Here is a 21,008-nt window from a genome sequence, read left to right as displayed (position 1 = left end):
GTTAATTTGTCTGTTAAAGTTTAAATTTATGATTTTTGCTTTGTCACCGCTTATCATAAAAGTTTAATTTGATAATGGATAATAAATTTAAGAGTAATGCTAGATTATTAATCATTAGTTTTTTAAACAAAGGTTGTCCCCGGATCATTAGTTCGAATCTCCCACCCCCTCTTGTGTGGACATATTAAAAAAATAAAAAAAAATAAATGAATGCTCCCACATTATCCTAGTGACATGGATGTGTAGTATATAATTTTTTTTAAAAATTTAATTATTTAATTAATATGAAAAAAAAATGTAAAATTGGTCTTTATGGTTGGCTAAATTTACAAATTACTCTATTTGGTATAAAAATTAATTGAGAGGTCCATGTGGTAAGCAATATTGACAAATAATTCTATGAGTCAATTTTTGTCCACTACTTGATAGAAACCGTTAGGTTCTCATGTCAGACCTAATAAAAATGTGATATGTGTCACTTTTAACAGAAAAAATATTAATATATTAAAAATTTAAAACTCAAAATATTATTATTATTTATTTATTAGAAAAAGAAAAAAAAATGGTAATTTTGGACAAATGGGACTTAGCGTGGCTCGAAGCCCATCTCCAACTCTGGGTGACCCGTGAGCCACCTCCAGCCCATGGTGGTGGCAATAAACCACCCCAGAGGTGGTGCCGGTAGGAGCAGCTGAATTTACACACCTTTTGACATGTGCAATGCTCCAAGATCTTAACCGGCGCAAGCCCATTTTTATTCTATTAATTATATGTTCAATTTTACTCTAACGATTCTCCTCCGCTTTAACGGACGTTACCAATTATATTTAATTAATAATGTTACATATTACAATAACACTATATATCATCTTTTTAACTTTCTTTTATCTCTCAAAATTAATATAACTTAAAATATATATATATATATATATATCACCATTAAAATACTACATATTGCACTCCCTTTTGATTTTTTTTTTTCCTTTTTTTAAACAATAGTTAATAAGCCCTGATAGGCTGAGTTCTTAGTATTACTCATATTAAATTTATATTTATTACTTGTGCCCACCGACTTGCTTAAAAAAGAGAAAGAGAATGTGCTTACTCACTGTCACTGAACATCTTTTCCTCTCAATCTCTCTCTTTTTGCTTTTTGGTCAGAAAGTCATTTGGTTTCGTGTTCTATTATTGAGGCATGGCAGCTCTCTCCCCTGTTTCTTTTCAGCTTTCTTTCCACAGCTTTTGGATACCATGATTTTCTTCCTTTAGTGTTTCGCTTCTGGTTTCTGACTTCTGAGCTCTTTCTGGGCTTTGCTCGGATGCATAGTAATGCTTTCATGCATATCTACACATATGGATTTCTTTTGTTTCCGTGTTAACGCCTTCCACTCTGTTTTCTTCATATTTCTTTATTGAACTTTCTCTTTCTTTCTTTTTTGCAAGATTATATTTTTCCTGATTTTCTTATTGATTACTCTTATTATTTTAATTGAAGACCTTCTTCCACAGAAAGGAATAAACCCTTTTTAAACATCCGCCCGCATTCAATTTGAACTCTTCTTTGGCATCTTTCTGCCTTATATTATTGCTTCCTTCTCCTTCTGTGTGTGTGTTTGTGTGTCTCTCTCTCTCTCTAGCAGATGCTGAGTAAAGCCAACTCTGGTTTTCAACCCCAGTATTGAAGCCAACCCACTTAGTTTTTGAGTTGTTTTTGAGCCTCCAACCATAATTTATATTGTATATTGGTGAAGGGATTATGGGGTTCTTGAAAGGTGTGGATTTTGCTTGGTTTCTTGTTGCCATGTTGTCGCTATTTGCTGTATTTTCGATGGATACTGTGAGTGGAATTGGAGCTAACTGGGGAACCCAGGCAACGCACTCTCTGCCAGCTTCAACAGTGGTGAAGATGCTGAAGGATAATGGGTTTCAGAAGGTTAAGCTTTTCGATGCCGATTCCACGATTTTGGATGCTCTGAAGAATTCAGGGATTCAGGTGATGGTGGGTATTCCTAATGACATGCTTTACACTTTGGCTAATAGTGTGCAAGCAGCTGAGAATTGGGTTGCCAAGAATGTGTCAGCACATGTCTCTTCCAATGCTGTAGACATCAGGTAAATATCCTTTCTTTGCTCCTCTTCTCTTTCTGTAATTCCTCTACCTTTGCATATAGAGCAAGTAATTGCTTAATATGATGAACTTTATCATACTGCTTGCATAACTTTTTACTTGTTGGGCAACAAATTGATTGAGAAGTGTTTTAATGAATCACTGCCACACAACATTAAAAATCCAGAATTCCTAAATTGTAGAAGAAATTGTGATTTCTGAATGAAAAAAGATGTTACAGATTTAACAAAAGCAGTCAGATTGGCAACACTTGCATCTGCAAACTCTCTGAGATGAAGGCTTCATCTTGTATGTGTCTGTTTCTGTGTCCTATTTTTCCTGAAACCAAACATCATGTTTAGATTAAAGCGCACAGTTCTTTGAAGCTATTGGGTCTTAGTAGTAAATTCATAAATCTTAAGATTCTCACTAAAAGTGGAGTGCATTCACCCTCATTTTATAATGCTTGTCAATTATTCAAAATTTTCATTTTTATTAATGCACAGTTTAGGTATACTTAATCTTCTCTATTAAAACAAAATTAGGAAGACGAAGACTTAACCGACAGCTAGGCAATCCAGTGACTGACTGAGTTGGCCAACTTTCTTTTGCCTAACTTCACACAGTTTTTGTTTATTGCATGTGCTACTGTGGTTCTTTAATCTGAAATTTAGTTCATTTTTTTAAAAGAAAAACTCTTATATTGCCCTTTTCTAATCTTTTATAGCTTTGAACTTATATTTAGCATACAACTATCCCATTGGTTACAACCCTGGAGGATATTTGATATACTCCATGGACAATGTGCTATTCTTATAGTTCAATCTATCCAACCTCAGATTTCCTTCATCTGAAGATATTTTTTCTCCTCTTGATAGCTAGATGGAGCCTGTCCCTTCAGAGCCACATATTCTGCTATATGTTTCCATGTGCTTTCAAATTGCTTGTTGTTGCACTGGAAATCATTTGTACAAATTTTTAGATAATGGCTCCCTTTACTTTATTTTGCTTTATCAATTGGTGAACATATGAACTTGTGATGAGGATAACCCCCACATTATTCTTACCAACATATATGAATAGCTTTGATTTCTTGTTCCTTGTTCTGCAAAATTGGGACTTATAATCTCAATAGTAACATGTATCTAAACAGTTGCTCAGAAAAAAGAAAGGACTTATTTGAACAAGTTCATGTTGTTATGTAATCTATTTTGTAACGATGAGATTTCTGTTGCTTGATTATAAATTCCCCCCTCCCGTCCTAGTGATGAAGCTGTGAGAATATATACGTGATGTTACTTCACATCATTCTGCAACTTTTGTATTCCTTTTGTCTAATGTAGCAGATAATGGATGCCCATGTAATAGAGTCCTCAGATAGATTCTTATAAGATGCAGTTCTTCAGAATATAAAACTTTGGATAAACACAGCTTTTTAGAATAGGATCTACAAACAGAGTAGTTTCCTAGATAGCTTTTACCATATTGTAAAGGCATCAAGAAAGGCCAGAGGTGTTAAAGTATTAATTAGATGATTAAATTCATTATTTCCTATTATTTTTTGGATAAGTTATGATTTTATATCGTATCATATTAGAAGTCCTGAGTTTTCAATCCTGACTTCATAGTTTATCAACATTTCAGTTAAATATTCCATGTGTTCGGTCTCACTTGTTGAGCGGAAATTTGAGCTCACATGTGAGGATGAGTGTTAAATTATTAATTAAATGATTAAATTCACTGTTTCGCTTAAATTTTTTGGATAAGTGGTAATTTTGCATGGTACTAAAATAAAGGTTCTGAGTTTGAACCCTAAGTCCATAGTTTAACCCTCATTTCAATTAAACCTTTCACATGTTGAGCCTCACTTATTGATGGAGAATTTGAACCCGCACGTGGAAAAAATGTTAAAGTATTAATTAAATGAGTAAATTCACAATTTTCTATTAGCTAAAACTTTTTGGATAAGCGGTGATATAATTGGAAACATCTTTATGGTTATTTCTATTCTTACATGAACTTGTCTTGTTTCCTTCAGTGTGCAATTTATATTTTCTGTTAATTTACCTTCCCATACATTCTCCACAAGGTATGTTGCAGTTGGTAACGAACCATTCTTGCAAACTTTCAACGGAAGCTTTGAAGGAATAACTCTTCCTGCTCTTCAAAATATCCAGGCAGCCCTTATAAAAGCTGGTTTGAGCAGTCGGGTTAAAGTCACTGTCCCCCTAAATGGTGATGTATACACGAGTCCAACAAATATCCCTTCTCAGGGTGACTTTCGTGCAGACATCCATGATCTCATGGTGCAAATCGTTAAGTTTTTGAATGACAATGGTTCTCCTTTTACTGTCAACATCTACCCCTTCATCAGCCTCTATGATAATCCCAGTTTCCCCGTCGACTATGCCTTCTTTAACGGCTATTCCTCTCCCATAGATGATAGTGGAAGGATCTATCAGGACATGTTTACTGCAAACTATGATACCCTTGTTTGGACCTTACAGAAATATGGCTTTGGAAACTTGTCCATAATTGTTGGAGAAATCGGCTGGCCTACTGATGGAGATAAAAATGCAAACATACCGTATGCTCAGCGGTTCATCCAAGGTTTCATGTCGCACTATCTGGCCGGGCAGGGGACCCCAATGCGATCAGGCCCCTTAGATGTTTACTTGTTCAGCCTTATAGATGAAGATGCCAAAAGCATTCAGCCAGGCAACTTTGAACGCCATTGGGGGTTGTTTTACTTTGATGGAACACCCAAATACCAGCTAAACCTTACGGCAAACTCTAACGGTTTGGCGGCGGCGAGTAGTGTACAATATCTGCCCCGACGATGGTGTGTCATGTCACCGTCAGTGAGTCTCGACGATCCACAACTTGCAGACAGTGTCAGTTATGCTTGTCAGAATGCTGATTGCACTAGTCTTGGATATGGGACTTCATGTGGAAATTTGGATGCTCGTGGGAATGTCTCCTATGCATTTAACAGTTACTATCAGATACAAAATCAGCTGGACACTGCCTGCAAGTTCCCAAACCTTTCAGTTGTCACAAATACAGACCCTTCAGTTGGAGACTGCATATTTAGGATCATGATCAATGCGCCTGCCGGGGTGGCGAATGGATTGGTGAGCGGAGTTGGATCACTTAAGCTGCCTGTTGGTTTGTTGCTGTTTCTGTTCTTGTTTGTCTTTACATTTCTGTGATTTTGCTGCTTTGTACTGTACAGTACACTACTGGCTTCAATATATATATATATATATATTTTTTTTTGGTGTAGATAGACTGTAATATTTTGAAGTTCTAGAGATTTAAACTTACACTTGAGGTCTTATTTTTCAGTGCTGCTTTCTATCGTTTTTAAGTCGGGCAATTGAAGCACGCTGAGAACAGATTCAATTGTCCATATTAGATTTTACAGATCTAACGGGTGTATATATATTGCTACGTCGTTTAAAAATCATTCTTAACCGTGAAATAGTCCCTCTGCATTTCACTTGAAATGAGCATATTGTGCCTAACTTGATTATAAATATGAAAATCAAAAAGGAAAAATCAAATTAACAGATCCAATGGGCATTGGAACCGGTTTCAGTGTACAACTCATCACAGATCTGGTCCACATTCAATTTGCTGTCAGAAAATAAACCCAATGAACTGTAAAACTGGCAGAAACAAACATGGAAAATATTCCAGAATCGTTTGACTACTAACAAGCTGACTAATAAATACATCATTTACAACCCCACCAAAGGGCAAGCTCACAGCCCATTCTGACTCCACCAGACTACCAACAGAGCAACTGAAAAGAATAAAATAAAATAAGGGATTCAAAATTACATTTACCCCAATGCTCTATCTGATCCCTATGTTTCTCCGAAAACAGTCCAACCGCTCAAAGGGTTGAAGGGAGATGGTGCATCAAGCTGTTCGCAAGGGCAACTTGATCTTCTTCTCCGAGGGATACTTGATGAGGGATCCTTAAGAAAGCCGCCGACTCCAGCTATCACTCATGTACAATCCATATTAGATCTGGCCAACCATATTCCCTGAATCAAAGTCACATGTAAGTTGTAGACTTGCAGAATATAGAAAGCATGTCATTGTTTATTGGTTAGATCATTTGAAACAAACAAATTGATCTTGCATTATAATACTCTAGCCTGCACGTTCGTGAACCGGTTCCATATTTCCATCATATACCCTCTTCATAATGCATACAAGAATTTAACAAGATTAATGCGGTCCCCATGGCTTTTAAAAAACGAGTTCTTGATATTAAATTAATCCCTAGAGGTTAACGCTAAGAATGTTACCCCTATAACTGTAAGTTTTTTTTTTTTTTTTGATGAATCAATGCCTTTATAAACCAAACACAACAGAAAACGTCACTCCAGTAAACACTGGATATACCTTACAAACAAGAGAACAAACTCTCTACACATCAAACTAGCGACCAAACAAAATACTGTACAGCCAAAACCCACAGAACAACTAAAACCAGAACCAAAACAACATTTTTATATCATAATAAAAGACAAGTTAACATTCCTGCATAAATTAGTAGGTCCCTGACACAAATAGCCACTCTTTTCTTTTCTTTTTTTTGTCTAAATTAGAAATTTCCTGACACTATCCGTGTGCATTTTAAACGTAAAACTTGTTTCATTGAGCCCTACAGAGGATCATCCTGTGGCTGTATTTGATCCAATACTGATTCTTCAACTCATCCTTGAGTTGGCTTATTTTACATTTGGTGAAATAGTAAACCTTACTTCTTTGTAACCCCCAACCCAGGGTTAACACTACAATTTCTCTTTAATGTCTTTGACCCTTACATTGTCTGTAAATTCGTAAGTGTTGTTTATTGTTAAAGTTGTAATCTGAGAGTATGTTCCACGGTATTCTACATTGTAACTTAGAAGTTGTATCCACCACCCAAGTGTAGACTCCTGTGTTATGCATGTTTGCATCTGAGGTTCTAAAAATTTTATCCATTCAATCATTTTTATGTTTTTTAGAGAAAAGTATTTAAAAAAGAAAAAAAAAAGTGAACCAACCAGCTCTTATTACGAAGTACTGATTAGAAGAAATAGCCCATCTTTTCCGTGGAAGAATATTTGGCATGTTAAGGCTCCAACTAGGATGGCTTTTTTTGTTTGGTCTGCAGCTTTAGGTAAAATTTTGACGCATGATAACTTGCGTAAGAGGAATATCGTAGTGATTGAGTGGTGTTGTATGTGTAAAAAGAATAGAGAGTCTATTAATCATTTGTTGCTTCACTGCGAAGTCACCCGTAATCTTTGGAGTTACATTCTCATCCTATTTGGGATAGAGTGGGTAATGCCACGAACGGTGTTGGAGGTGTTGACTAGTTGGGGCCCGTATGTTGGGTATGGTCATAATAAAGAAGTTTGGCGGTTAACTCCATGTGTTTATTGTGGTATATTTGGCAGGAACGGAATGCGCGGCTCTTTGAAGATGTAGAGACATCAACGGTGGAGCTAAGGAAGCATTTGCTTAATATGTTGTATATTTGGATAGCGCCACGTCATTGCTTGAATGCTTTTACTTTTGTAGACTTTCTTAATTTATTCTCTTCTCGTCTCATTTATGGGCTCTCTCGTATACTTCCCGTGTATAAGGATTGATTCCATCTGCGCTTTTAATGAACTGAGTTACAATTACTTAAAAAAAATAAATAAATAAATAAAAAAAATAAAAAAAATCCATGAAGTTGCATCACTCTGACATTCCCATTTGACGCTTCCGCAGGTATTCTCTTGACCTAATATCAGCCTGTCAGTAAAGAAAGTAAACACTGAAATCAGATACAATTCCATCCAACATGATATATAATATTGAAAAAGGATAAAAAGTTGTATCTTCCGTAGTTTGAATTAATGATAGGTGTGACTGGGCCAGATGATAAAGAAACCTTGTTGCTAACATTCACAACCAACCGTGTTACTGTAACAAGATATAGATATAGATCAACTTGATATGAAATTGACATCTGATGCAAAGCAATTTTTAGGATTAACCATGAAAATTGGTTGAGAGAATTCACTAAATCTTTCTTTTTACATTTGCTGTCATCTAAGCCATCAATTACTGACGAAGAAGATCTCCGACATGGTAGTTATCACACAATGTCTCTCCACCAGAACAAATCAGGCTTCATGCAATTTCTCTAGGAGTTGAAAACAGGCCTCCAATAGTAACTTGATCAAACACTACTTCCTTAAGGGGAAGTGAACTATCACCATAGACTGTATACAACTCTAATTATAGGCAAAGATTCATTTAACATCTGATACAAACCAAAGACCACATTAGAGCATAAGAGGGACAGGCTAAAAGCTTCTATATAACAGAAACAATACTTGTACTTAGCTTCTATATTTGGACTCAACAGTAGGTCTGATGTATTAATTGAAGGACCCAAACCAAAGCTTTGGAACGGCTCTAAGTGTTACCTGCCGGATAGGCTCTGGCACACGATACTTGCAAGTCATTTTAACAATTCTGATGGCAGTATCAAGTGATACACGATGACCAACTGAAACAAATATAGGCTTCAAGGTGCCATGTGTAGATCTCATTGCCTGTGAATAGGAAAAGAGAGTTTGAATTACAATGCTTTAAATCAAAACTTAGGAACAAGAGTTATACTAACTGCATAAACATGTAAAACCAGCTTAGAATTTAAAAATTGTGTCACAGGATTCAATATAGTCTTTTGCCTTGGATTGTGGTGTATGCCAACCAGTACATCAGAACAATTTAAATATCCCTCCAGGAACCTTCCATGAAACCTTCTTATGAGTTATTTTATGAGCAGTAAATGCTAGCTCTCCCCACTTTAGCACTTTGTTCACTGATGGCACAAAGTAAGACATACCACCTCAATGCACCAGCCATTAGAAGGATTTGAACTATACTAAACTGGCCTTAAGACCAGTCTTGAATACTTACACACATGAAATAAGACTGGAATAGGGGTAGTTCCTCCATTGACTCAGGAAAGCAAGTCAGTTGATTGGCAAGCCGATTGACAGGGGGCAGATCAATATATGTTTTTTTCGAATTTGTTTTAAAAGTAATTTACAGTAAGGATGCGCCAAGCCCATGCAAAAGGCAACAGAACACTTTCTTTTTTGTTTGGGGGCGGGGAGAGAGATTGTGGCAACATGACACTTCTTCGATATAATGTGGGCAACACAGAACAAGAGAACCCAGTAGCAAAAGTACCACTGGGAGCTCCCTGTAAGATTCTTGATAAAGTTCTGGATCTGGATTTGATACACAAATATCAACCACTAAAATGCTAAGAACAGATACCAAACTTGATCTTAATGAAAATTTTCTCTCTGCAAGTACAAAAGGATTCCATGAGTATGACTTTTAGATACCCTAACAAAACAGAAGATCATACATCAATTATTTTGTGTAACAAAAAGGGAAAAATTCTCAGAGTGCCTCATCTTAGTTAGCCAGCCAATTGGGGTCAATTACAGTTCATAACATATGGTCCAAATGATTTAATAAATCAATCTATCCATTAAATAATAAACCGCTAGATTCCTATAGTGCTTCAAGGAAAATAGATCATATTCAGTCTCTTACCACTCCCCATACGTGCCCAGAGCATCCAGTCAAGGTAATAAAATCTTTGGTACAGTTTTCTTTGGCTTCAAGAAGTTGTCTCACTCCAGAATAGGTAAGACCATCCACATGATGCAGCTGAGACATAAGTCGGAACATTGTCATAACTTAAGCAAGAGAATAAGTCATCAGGGATCAAGCTCTCAAGTCAAAATGAGGATATGCAAATTCAAGAATAACCAAAATGACGTATTGATGTCTATCCATTAAATTCAGATTAATTACAAAAATATATCTATTATATATACAGGGAGTTGGGGACTTCAATTTAAAAAGAAATGTTAATTGGTAAATTGCAATAAAGTCAGAACTCACATTCTTTCCAATCCCAATTGTAGGAAGGTCAGCCAAAACACCTAGATGGCAAGCCAAGCCAAAACCTACACAAGAAATTTATGGTTTAAAAACTTTCTCTGGTTAAAGCAAGGATAGGTGACTAACCATGAAATCAACTGTTACTGTAAATTTATTACAATTCACATTTAAGACAGCCATAAATGAATCTACCTTCTAAATCATGTGAACTGAACTAACAAATTCAAATTTATATAAAAAAATAATAATAATTCAAACTTTAGTCATTTCTAGTCTGTCACTAAAACAATAATCAAACTTAAATTCAAAAATGAAAAATGGGGCTATTTTAGTTAACTCCTTTTCCAAGTGTACGGCGTCAATTCTTCCAACTAATGAGTACTTTCAACTAAGCTTTTTCTTTGCAGTAGAAGAGTGTTGGAGGCAGAGGCAGAACCAAGATTTGACATGAGGGGGGACAAAACTAAAAATGAAGATCTTTAAGGGTAAAAAATTAATTTTGGGGGGTCGAACTCATAAAAAAAAAAACATAAAATTTAAGAGAATTTTTATAAAATTTAGAGGTTTTTTAAAATTTTGGGGGGACAAAAAGCTCGGGGCAATTCCGTCCCTGGTTGGAGGCCAAACCATGCCTCACTACATATAGTAACAACTTTTTGTTTCAGAGTATTGCTTTTAATATTTTGTATTGAGTCAAAGAGGATCATATGAAATAAAACAAAGAAAGCCAAAGAAAAAGGTTTTAGTTACTTCTAGTATATCTTCTTGCTTATCCGTAAAAGGAAACTTCCTTTTTCTTTGTATCACATTGGCAATATCTATATAATCTTTCATTTCTAATTTAAAAATCTAATTTAAAAAAGGGGTAAAAATGATGTTTAGCTATAGAATGAATTTGACAATTCTGACAACCAGTTCACAAAACAAAAAATTATATGCAATAGTTTTTTCTCTTTATAATATGGAATTGTACAGAAAAATATTAAATATGCTGATTTTTTGTCCAAACTTCTGGAATTTGTTACATATACCTTAAGTGCTAATTAGAGGGACCAGAATCCAGCCATTCTCATATGATTTGGAATGATACAGGAAGAAGGAAAAAACAAAGAAGCAAACAAGTCAATTTTTTCTCCAAATTTTTGAGATATCATTACATTTACCTAATTTACAAACCAGTGCAACCCAAATACAGCTGCTCACCTAAGGCATTTAGTTTACTAATTTTGGTTTGGCAATTACTCACTTTGAAGTTATGGCAAACATCATATATAGCAAACTGTTTAACCAATTGATACATTGGTTAAACAGGATAAAACATTATTTACAATATAGAGACAAACGTATAATGATATATATTAAAAAAAAAAAAAAAAAAAAAACGCATTTTTGAAATATTGTTTAACAAAATCCCCCTTTAACTAGCCACATATCTTACTAATGTACATGCATCCCTACATTATTTAGGTTTCCTTCACAAAATAAAGTAGGGGAAAAAAGTTATATAAAACACAGTCATGTATATGTATATTGCTTCATTGAATTTTATGCACAGGGCTCAAGAAGAAACATAAATTCCATATGAAATTGTAATGAAGCACTTGCCTCGAGGATGAAGTATTCCATTTCCATCAACCATTAACAGCTGTTCATTGAAAAATGATCCAGCGTTACCAATCAAATTAACTTCTAAATTGTGATAATCACCTGTTGTATCAAAAACTTTAACTCCTAATAAAAGTAAATTTAATAATTTAAACTAATTTTTTTAACACTCTTCTCACGTGTGAGACGAAAGCTATTTAATTGAAATGGGGTAAACTATGAAGTTAAAGTTCAAATTCAAGATCTTATTAAATCATTTGTTGTCCCAAAATGTTAAACCATCATAGTTTAATAATTTGTACTAAATCATCCAATTATTCCAAAAACTTAAAACCAACATAAAATGATAGATTTAATTATTTAGATTAATATTCTAAGAAATGGTGAATTCATGCATTAAACACAGACACAAGAACCTACCTGTGGGAAGAAAACACTAGCATCGCTTTTCTTCATTCTCTGCAAAAGCTCTAGAAGAATCGGAGCCTAAGAGAGCAAAAAGCAATCTAATGCATCAAACAGTAAATCCATAACCACATTCACGACAAACGAAGAGGATTTTGATTTTTAAAAAAAAAAACCTCTCTGAAGGCAAGGAAACCAGGAACATAAGGGACATCAAGGGTGACCAGAGAGTAATCCTCATAGACAACTTGGAGACTCTGAATGTCCAACACCACAAGTGTCCCACAAGCAACTGATGGGTCTTCCTTCGAGAAGCTCATGTCGACCCCACCCACATACCTCAACATCTCCACCTCTTCCTCTGTGGATGTTGTTGTTGGCAATTTCCACGTAAAATCATCCTCTGTGACCAATCTTCGCTTAAGCATATCTTGAGCCCTAGAAAACCCTAATTGATTAATTGGTACAGATTTTGATAAAATGGGATGATGTTGTGTTTACATACTCGATCCAATGCTTGCGGTCTTGCGAGGAAGGTGAGGTACCCGTTGATAGCTTTTCCATATCGGGATTAGGATTTTCCGAGCAACCAAACAGTGGGCTTGTGTGTCGTCTACGATCCAATTTGCTATCGGTTCACGGAATCCCCGGAATCATTCCGGGATTCCCAGGAATGTACTGTGTTTTGGTAACGCACGGAAACTAGTGTATCTCTGTAACGTGGAAAATTGGTTCACCGAATCCTCCATTTAAATTTCTACCCGCCCATCCTATCCGACCCGACATGGCTGGCCCGGAAAAGTCAGGACCGGCACAGAATGGGTCGGAGTCGGTAATAAATCTGAAAGTTTCACACGTGTCAGGTTGTGTATTGGAAACAACTAACAAGAGGTCGACTTTCCACCCGATCACACTCCAGTGACTCCACTGTTAATCTAAAAGCCAGAGCGGAGTTAGGGGTGAAAATACAAGCAGATAATAACTGTTTATATTTAGTATCTACACCTACTCGTTATGAAAAATGCTCAAATTATACATGTGAGCCCTATTCCGATGTGCTTTAGTGTTATGCACTTGTACTGTATGTATCATCTCCCAATCATTATATGTTATATGCATATGTGGATATAAATGCAAATGTGATTATGAAAACTCATTATCCGCATATGCGGATGCAGATATCGGTTTTAAGGTATGCAAAATAACAATATCTGCATTCCTTTTATGTATAATATATATAGTATATGTATTTTATTAAATTTACTAAAACGATGTCATTTTGAATTTGGTAAGTTTAGAACATTTAGGTTTTATTAGATTTTTTTCTCTATCATCTCACAGTTATACCTCACTACATTTACTTTTTCTTTTTTTTTCTTTTTTTTTCCCTCTTTTATTTGGGTAATCCAAATCCCAATTACTCTATGAAATGATGACTCTCTATGGTTGATAATCATGAATTGTGTAACAAGTGAAATCTTAATTTATTTAAGTTTGTATATAGTAATAACCGCATCATTTAATATTGCATATAGATTAAGATAGTAATCCAAAACATCAATTACCTCATGTGCGGGTAGCGGAAACCGCATTTAATAACCGCAATAATCATGCGGATGCGGATAGTAATTACATTATGTGAATGCAGATAACTAAAAGTGATAACCGCATTATGCAAATGCGAGTGCGAGTGCGGATATTGCTAATAGCTGCATCCACATTTTTACCCTAACCAAAGTGATACTTAAAGAAATACTTTTGTTCCTTTCTTATTCCTCCAAATATGATGTAGTGTTAAAATTATCGTTGGATCAATTCCTTCTAGCAGTACTCATCCGAACCAGCACCTTATAGCATATGTTTTATGGACATATTAGTATATGAGAAGTATACGATTTTTTTAATTAAAATGTGAGAATCGCATAATTTTATAATAAAAAAAATATGTGTTTCTCACATGTTTAATGAACACGTGACAATTTTATAGACTAGCTAGGTTGGAAGAATTTGGAGGAAATTTATATTCATGTATAATTGTTTTGAAAAGTATTTTTGTAATAACCCAATTTTTACACCCTAAAGCCAATGAAATTTTAATTTCAAGAATAATGAGGATTTAAAAAAATTTAGAAGCCAAGCACTAGTTCGATAAATTTTAGAAAATTATTCTCTAAATTAAGAAAAATTCAGGGTAAAGTTGGACTAATAATTGATGGTTGGATAAGTGGGAATTATGACCCTTTTTAAGGGGGGGAAATTGTTTTAAGATTATCATGACATTATGCTTTGGTAAATTGAATAGTTTTAGCCCCAATTTCAATCGTTAAATATATTGGCGTAATTGTGAAAGGTAATTAGAATAATCATCAATGATTTGGTTTAGACTTTTGATATTCCCTAGGGATGATTCTTCTTAGTGTTAAAGGGCTGGACCAAGAGTAATTTTTTGAAGGTAATAGGAGCTTTGATTAATAGAGGAATATAGTTTGATCATTAAATTGTTTGATTTTGAGGTCAACAAATGATTTGAAAAAATGCGATTTTAAAAATAGTAATTTTAAAATGTGCGATTTAAAAAAGTGATTTCTAAAAACGCAGTTAAGCGTTTGGCAAATCGTAATTTGGCTTTTAAAATTCTGCGTTTTCAAAAAAGCATATATTTGTGTGCAATTTGAAAATGCAGTTTTCTGCATTTTCAAATCGCAATTTCCAAACGGATTATTTTCTGAGATTTGGTTTAAAATCGCATTTTTTTACTACAAAATTGCAATTCCAAACGCACTCTAATACTCGGCCGATTACGAGATGGGCTAATTATAAGAGATGGGCTCATTGTAGATTTGAGCTCACATTAAGGTGTAGTAGACCTAAGTTTTGAGAAAACCGAAGGATAGAAGCCCAAGAACCTGTGATGGGTGCCAAAAAGTATATATTTGGACCCCTTAATTTACAATAATTAGACCTTTATCTTTATTATTTTCTGATGTTTTGATTAGTTTTTGTGTTTTTGCAGGTCATTGAGAAAAAATTAAAAATTGTAGGTAAAAATGAATAGAAAAGGCTGTAGGCATCGGGCCCTAAACGACTATGGTTTAACGCCGCATGTAGTGCGCTCTAGCACACCTGTCCTGCATACAGCGTGCGTAGCGCTCGTGCACTACGCCGTGCAGGCCCTGCTGAACACCTGAAGGCGCTCGAGCGCAACTTATAGTGCGCTCGAGCGCACCCTGCTGACCTGGACCTACAATTGCAAAAACTCTAATTTTTTCTATAAAAACCCACTCTTTCTCATTTCTTCAGGGAGAGGCCGCTTGGAGAGCACCCTAGGTGCCATTTTCTCTTCTTCTTTTTTTAAGGTTCTTGGGTGATTTTCACCTAGAACTTCCATATTTTGTAAGTTCCTTTGATTTTTAATAGATTATTGTTGTTTATTTATACTTTCTTTGATCATGTATAGCTAAACTTTCATCTAGGGTTGAGGATGAAGCATCACCATTGAAGAGCAACAATGTTTTCATGCTAGTTTATGCTATTTAATTTTATGGGTTTTTTATTTCTAATTGTTCTACTTCTTTCGATTTTTGATATGATTTTTGGGTATCTCTTGTGATTTGTTCTTTGAATGGATATAATGGATGATTTGATTTCAAATGGAAATAGGGTATCCATTGTGATTTGTTCTTTGAATGGGTACAAATGATGATTTGAGGTTGTTTCACTTAATTGATTGCTTGGATCTTTATTTATCAAAACGTTGAGTATTCATTGTGTTTCGTTCTTTGAATGGATACATTTGATGATTTGGTGAAAAAACCGGGTATCTTTTGTGATTTGTGCAAATAATTGATTCATTGAATGATTTAAACGATTTTTGAAACAAAGTAGAGCATACCTAAGATTTGTATGTGAGAACTTCAAATATGTGTTGATGAGCATGAGAATATGTAGTTATGATTTGGTGGGTGTGGATTCCAAAACCTTAGAACCCTATCTTTTGATTTGTTAAGTTTATGTTTTATTTTGTTTAAAAACCCTAAATTTGGAACTAGGTTAAAATAGGTAGTTTGAATAGAGATTGATTTTTCGCAACACAATTCCCTGTGGGATCGACCTCGCACTTGTGAAATATTATATTGCAAACGATTTGTGCACTTACGAATACTTTTAAAACAAAGCAAGCATTTAAAAGTAAGGTCTAAACCATAAACTGGGAGGAATAGCTTGGCATGTAAATGAAGTTAGTAAAGTAGAGGAGTTAGTTGCAAAATGGAAAAGTTAGCCCTTGAAATGGACAGTCATGATGCTATTGTCATTAATTACAAAGGAGGAGAACAGATGATTTTTTTTTTTTTTTTTTTTAAGACATGAAAGAGAGCTTCTTGATCTCATAGAGAGACCGAAACACCTACAAAAAAAGGGAGGAGAACTTCAAGCATATTATTGCACGTAAATAGGGAAGAAAAGATATAAAGAGGGTAAGAATAGTTGTCACGCCCCCATTTTGGGATATAAGGGAAACGCGAACTTGAGTGCTAAAAACATTTAAATGGAAGCATGCATTTACAACATATAGATTGTAACTTCCTATTTTCTTATTTTTGTCTATTAATAATTCCTTACAATGCCATAAATTCCAAAAAGAGACATACTATACAAAGTAAAGATTTGGGGGAAAAATTGGTGAGTTCAACAACTCAGTAAGGAAATTACAACATCAGATAAATAAAACATGCTATAAAATCTTCATGCCATAATCTTTAGTCATGCATAATGACAGTTTATGCAAAATAACAAAATGATCAATTAAACAGAATTTATGAGTAAGTGAATGAGGAATATGAGTAATGGCATAAGAAATTGATAATGATCCATGCATTATAACAGTGTATGCAAAATAACAAAATGATCAATTAAATAGGATTTATGAGTAAGTAAATGAGGAATATGAGTAATGACATAAGAAATTTAAAATGATTCATGTATAATGATAGTGTATGCAAAATAACAAAATGATCAATTAAACAGAATTTATGAGTAAGTGAATGAGGAATATGAGTAATGGCATAAGAAATTTATAATGATCCAGTAAATTCTTTTCATTTATTTTCTCTTTAAAACTGTAACTGTGGTTTAACCCTTTATAGACTCTACACTGCTATTACCCGTGAGCAGAGCACGTTGGCTTTTGTCCCAAGGACCTAGGACTCAGCCTGTCGTCACATGGGAGAGTCGCTAGGTTGGGAATCTTTCCTAGGTGAAGGCCAACCCCGGCCGGTAGCACACACCGTCTTTCGGTATGCTTGCCTTGCTACCCTATATGGTACCGATCATAACTGTAATAGTGCCTCAGGATTAAACAATTACTGCACATGAACATTTTTCTGTAATTCTGTAGGCTCTACTATAACTGTACACTTTACTTTAAAACTGTATGAGCCGCTTTCATAACTATAGTCATGTGCAGAATTTAAACTTTAGATCATCTTTTCATTCAAAACTGTATTCATGCATAAATCATAAACTTTGGAATGCTCTATAATCATAGCTTTAAAGCTCTTATTCATAACTGTAAGTATGCAATATCCATAACTTTAAAGTGCTCTTGATCATAACTATAATTATGCATAAATCATAACTTTAGAATGCTCTTAATCATAAATGTAATAACTTTGAAATACTCTTATTCACAACTGTAATTATGCATAAACCAATACTTTAAAATGCTCTTATCATAACTGTAGTTTACGTACAACATTCTTGAATAATAACATATAAGTAATAAAGCTTGACATTAAAAATCACATAAGTAAATGTTTCATAAAATTCTCCAACACTTTTTCAAAAGATTTGTAATAAAATCTTGTTAGGGGTTTTTCGGTGTTGTATCCCCTTACCTGGACTTGCATTAACGTCAAAGTCGAGCTTTTACCTAAATAAAATACAAGGATAAACTTAGCAGAGCGTTCTGAAATTTCAGTTCTAAGACTTAAACTAAATTATCCTATATATATATATATTCTATATACAAAAATCTCTATCCAAAATTAAAACATATAAGATTCAATTTTGATTACAAAGTCTACCAATTCAACTAGATCCCAAACCCAAGGCAAATCATCCCAAAAATCACTCACAATTAGAATAGTAACCATAACTCAATAATCCCAGCCAAGCAGAAACACGCCCACACAACCATACACCAACAATAATTAACTTCCAAAATCTTCTCATTTGGTTAAGACGGAATAATCAATCCAAATACCAAGCAACTGGGTAATACTCAAAATCAGTACACATTCAACTATCAACATCACAACGCAAAACACTACACACGGCTCAAACACACACGAAATCCGTTAACAACCAAAACCCCCCAATTAATAATTTATCATCAATATCATAAACACATAATCATTCTACAATAATTCTAGCTTATAAAATCATCACAAACTAGCTAATCAAAACACTATTAACAGAGAACAACTAATCGGCTGGCAAGACCCAAAAACAGTAGCCTCTCAGCCATCTCACAATCTAGTCCACAAAACCACCAATTCAGAATACTCATCATCAAATCTCCATAGCACAACCAATCCCAAAACTCATATACACCCATCCAACATCACACACATATGCCAAAAAATACACCCACTACCAACCCAACAACAGAGACACACACACGGCTCAACCGAGACACACACCCACAAACACTCAATCAGCCAACCAACAATACCCAACATCAATAAATCAATTCCAAAACATCACAATCTATTTAAACACAATCGGTTGAAAAGCCCCAAAATTATCAAACCCTAATTCCATAATAAGCAAATTAATCCACAAAATTATAGAATTAATGTACCTTGGGGATTTTCTCAAGAACCCATAAAAAATCACCTCTGATTTCGCCGGAAAATGCACATGGAGAACCGGGTCTCCTCTTGGGTTCAACGGGTTGCTCGGGTTTCACACACATACGGGTCACGAGTTCGCTAGAACCGCTACTAGGACCGCCAGATTTCAACTCTGGCCGCCGGATATGGAGGATCGGGCCTCCGGAAGGGTCGGGTTTGGCTCACGGGTCCACGAATCGCCCGGGTTTTCTTTCTCGGGTCCGGCGGGTTGCGGGTCACGGGTTCCTGGGTTCCGCCGGGAATCGTCGGCTTTGGCTCTGCCGGCGACGACCCAGCACCACCCACCGGTAAACCGGACCTTTGAGCGGTCGGATTTTCCTCCTCCTCCGTCGAGTCTCCAGCTCACGGATCCACCGGATCCTTTCTTCTCCACCTCTCTCTCGATCTCTCAGCCTCATCTCTCTGTCTCCCTCTCAATACCTGCTCTCAACTCTCTCTCTATCTCTCGATCTCTCTCTCTCTTTCCCTCGATCCCTCACTCTCTCGTCTCTCCTTATGTCTCTCAGGAAGAAGAAGAAAGAAAAAGAAGAAAACAACTTGCTGTGCAAGTTATAATTTTTTTTTTTTTTTTTTTAACTTGTTGCTTAAGTTAACTTAACTTACTTAATAAGTTTTTTTTTTTTTTTTAAAAAAAATGTCTAATAAAATCTGAGGCATTACAATAGTGGTTTTTACTATTCAAAGCAAGCAAGTTGCCGGAAGTTACTATGAAGAGGGTAACAATTTTTTTTTTTTTTTTTTCATTCGGCTAACCTAGTGGAGATTCAAAGCAGGTTGCCGGAAGTTACTATTGGCAATATAGACTCTCATGTTTGGAAGTCAAGCAAGGGTATCTTCTCATGTGCAGAAACCTAAGACCAATTACGGGTTAAATACCCTGTTGTGGAATGGCACAAAATAGTGTGATTCTCCTTGGCCATCCCTAACCACTTATTCATTCTCTGGTTGGCCTTAGGGATGCACTAGTCACTAAGGAAAATATGAGTTTGTGGGGTTTTGCAAGCTCTAGTGTGTGTCTGTTTTGCCATGGCTGGAAGGAAAGCAAGGGGCATTTATTCTTTAATTGCAGTTAGTAGGAGGATTTGGCGTGCTTTAATGAATACTTGCTTGGTTAAGGATCCGCCTATGGAATGGGAAAATGTGGTTCGGTGGTTTACTGCTGATTTGCAAGGTAGAAGCTTGAAGTCCAGTGTTTGCAGGTTATGTTTAGCAACGGTTGTTTATCACCTTTGGAGGCAGAGGAATGACTTGTTACACGGGAACACTTCTAAATAAGAAGAAGCAATTGTGGATCAGGTCAAATGGATCTCGGCTTCTGGCTAAGGTTTCAGTAAAACAAATTGGCAAAAGTCTTAAGCTTGTTTATAGTTGGAATTTGCAGACTTTACTTAGAAGTTAGTTGGTTGGTTTTTTCTGCTATCTGCGTATAGCAGTTTGTTTGTTGTTGATTGTTTGTTTCCTGATTGGGGGGTTTGTCCCTGTTTGGGCGGATTTGATCCATATTTTATTGTAGTGTTTGTGTTGATATGTTTGGTTCTATAAAGGTTTTTTTCATCCAAAAAAGAAGAAGAAGAAGAAGAATAGTGGCTTTTTCTTCTTTGAGTTTACTAGTGAGGATGACCTGAGTGTCATCCTAGACCGTTCCCCCTGGCACATTGCAAATTGTCATTTCGGACCCATGGATTTTCTACAGATGTCCAGGGACTTTCTGTCACTTATAATATAACAATTATCTCAACTAACTAGATCTCCAACTTTGAGAATGCCCATTCAGATCCATGATGTGTAATTGATTAATTAGACAAATATAAAGGATTTCTCTCACATGTATTGGACCCAAATTCAATTAATATTTTTACACACTATTCATCCAAGCTTAGCAAGTAAGGTTTTATTAACATTGTACATTCTTCTTAATCTCAAACTGATGAGAATGTAAAATGTCGTATTTTTCCCCTTAATATTTAATCTCTTATACTTATTTAATG

At 35.3% G+C, this 21,008-nt stretch overlaps 2 protein-coding genes across 2 annotated transcripts; one reads left to right on the top strand and one right to left on the bottom strand.

Moving 5' to 3' along the window:
* Positions 1-1,104: 1,104 nt before the first annotated feature.
* On the top strand, positions 1,105-5,435 carry LOC133870832 (glucan endo-1,3-beta-glucosidase 5). Its single transcript, XM_062308069.1, has 2 exons — positions 1,105-2,112; positions 4,197-5,435. Exons 1-2 carry the CDS (start codon positions 1,757-1,759, stop codon positions 5,317-5,319), a joined length of 1,479 nt encoding a protein of 492 aa, XP_062164053.1. The 5' UTR covers positions 1,105-1,756; the 3' UTR covers positions 5,320-5,435.
* Positions 5,436-7,750: 2,315 nt separating this feature from the next.
* LOC133870237 (uncharacterized) lies at positions 7,751-12,839 on the bottom strand. The gene is made up of 8 exons (XM_062307322.1): positions 12,612-12,839; positions 12,283-12,544; positions 12,122-12,187; positions 11,702-11,741; positions 10,097-10,161; positions 9,743-9,859; positions 8,593-8,721; positions 7,751-7,912 (listed from the first exon to the last, which is right to left on the bottom strand). Exons 1-8 carry the CDS (start codon positions 12,668-12,670, stop codon positions 7,856-7,858), a joined length of 795 nt encoding a protein of 264 aa, XP_062163306.1. The 5' UTR covers positions 12,671-12,839; the 3' UTR covers positions 7,751-7,855.
* Positions 12,840-21,008: the final 8,169 nt, after the last annotated feature.

Source organism: Alnus glutinosa, chromosome 6 (assembly GCF_958979055.1).
Source record: "Alnus glutinosa chromosome 6, dhAlnGlut1.1, whole genome shotgun sequence".
Taxonomy (NCBI): domain Eukaryota; kingdom Viridiplantae; phylum Streptophyta; class Magnoliopsida; order Fagales; family Betulaceae; genus Alnus; species Alnus glutinosa.
Note: the sequence above shows the minus strand (reverse complement) of the source record. Positions and strands in the feature narration are given on the sequence as shown.

Bases quoted from the DNA above. Each gene is read 5' to 3' on its own strand.
- LOC133870832 (XM_062308069.1), top strand. From the start codon at position 1,757: ATGGGGTTCTTGAAAGGTGTGGATTTTGCTTGGTTTCTTGTTGCCATG. The intron at 2,113-4,196 runs GTAAATATCCTT...ATTCTCCACAAG, and splicing joins TCCAATGCTGTAGACATCAG to GTATGTTGCAGTTGGTAACG.
- LOC133870237 (XM_062307322.1), bottom strand. From the start codon at position 12,670: ATGGAAAAGCTATCAACGGGTACCTCACCTTCCTCGCAAGACCGCAAG. The intron at 11,742-12,121 runs GTAGGTTCTTGT...TTCAATGAACAG, and splicing joins CTAGTGTTTTCTTCCCACAG to CTGTTAATGGTTGATGGAAA. The intron at 10,162-11,701 runs GCAAGTGCTTCA...TTTCTTGTGTAG, and splicing joins TGGAATACTTCATCCTCGAG to GTTTTGGCTTGGCTTGCCAT.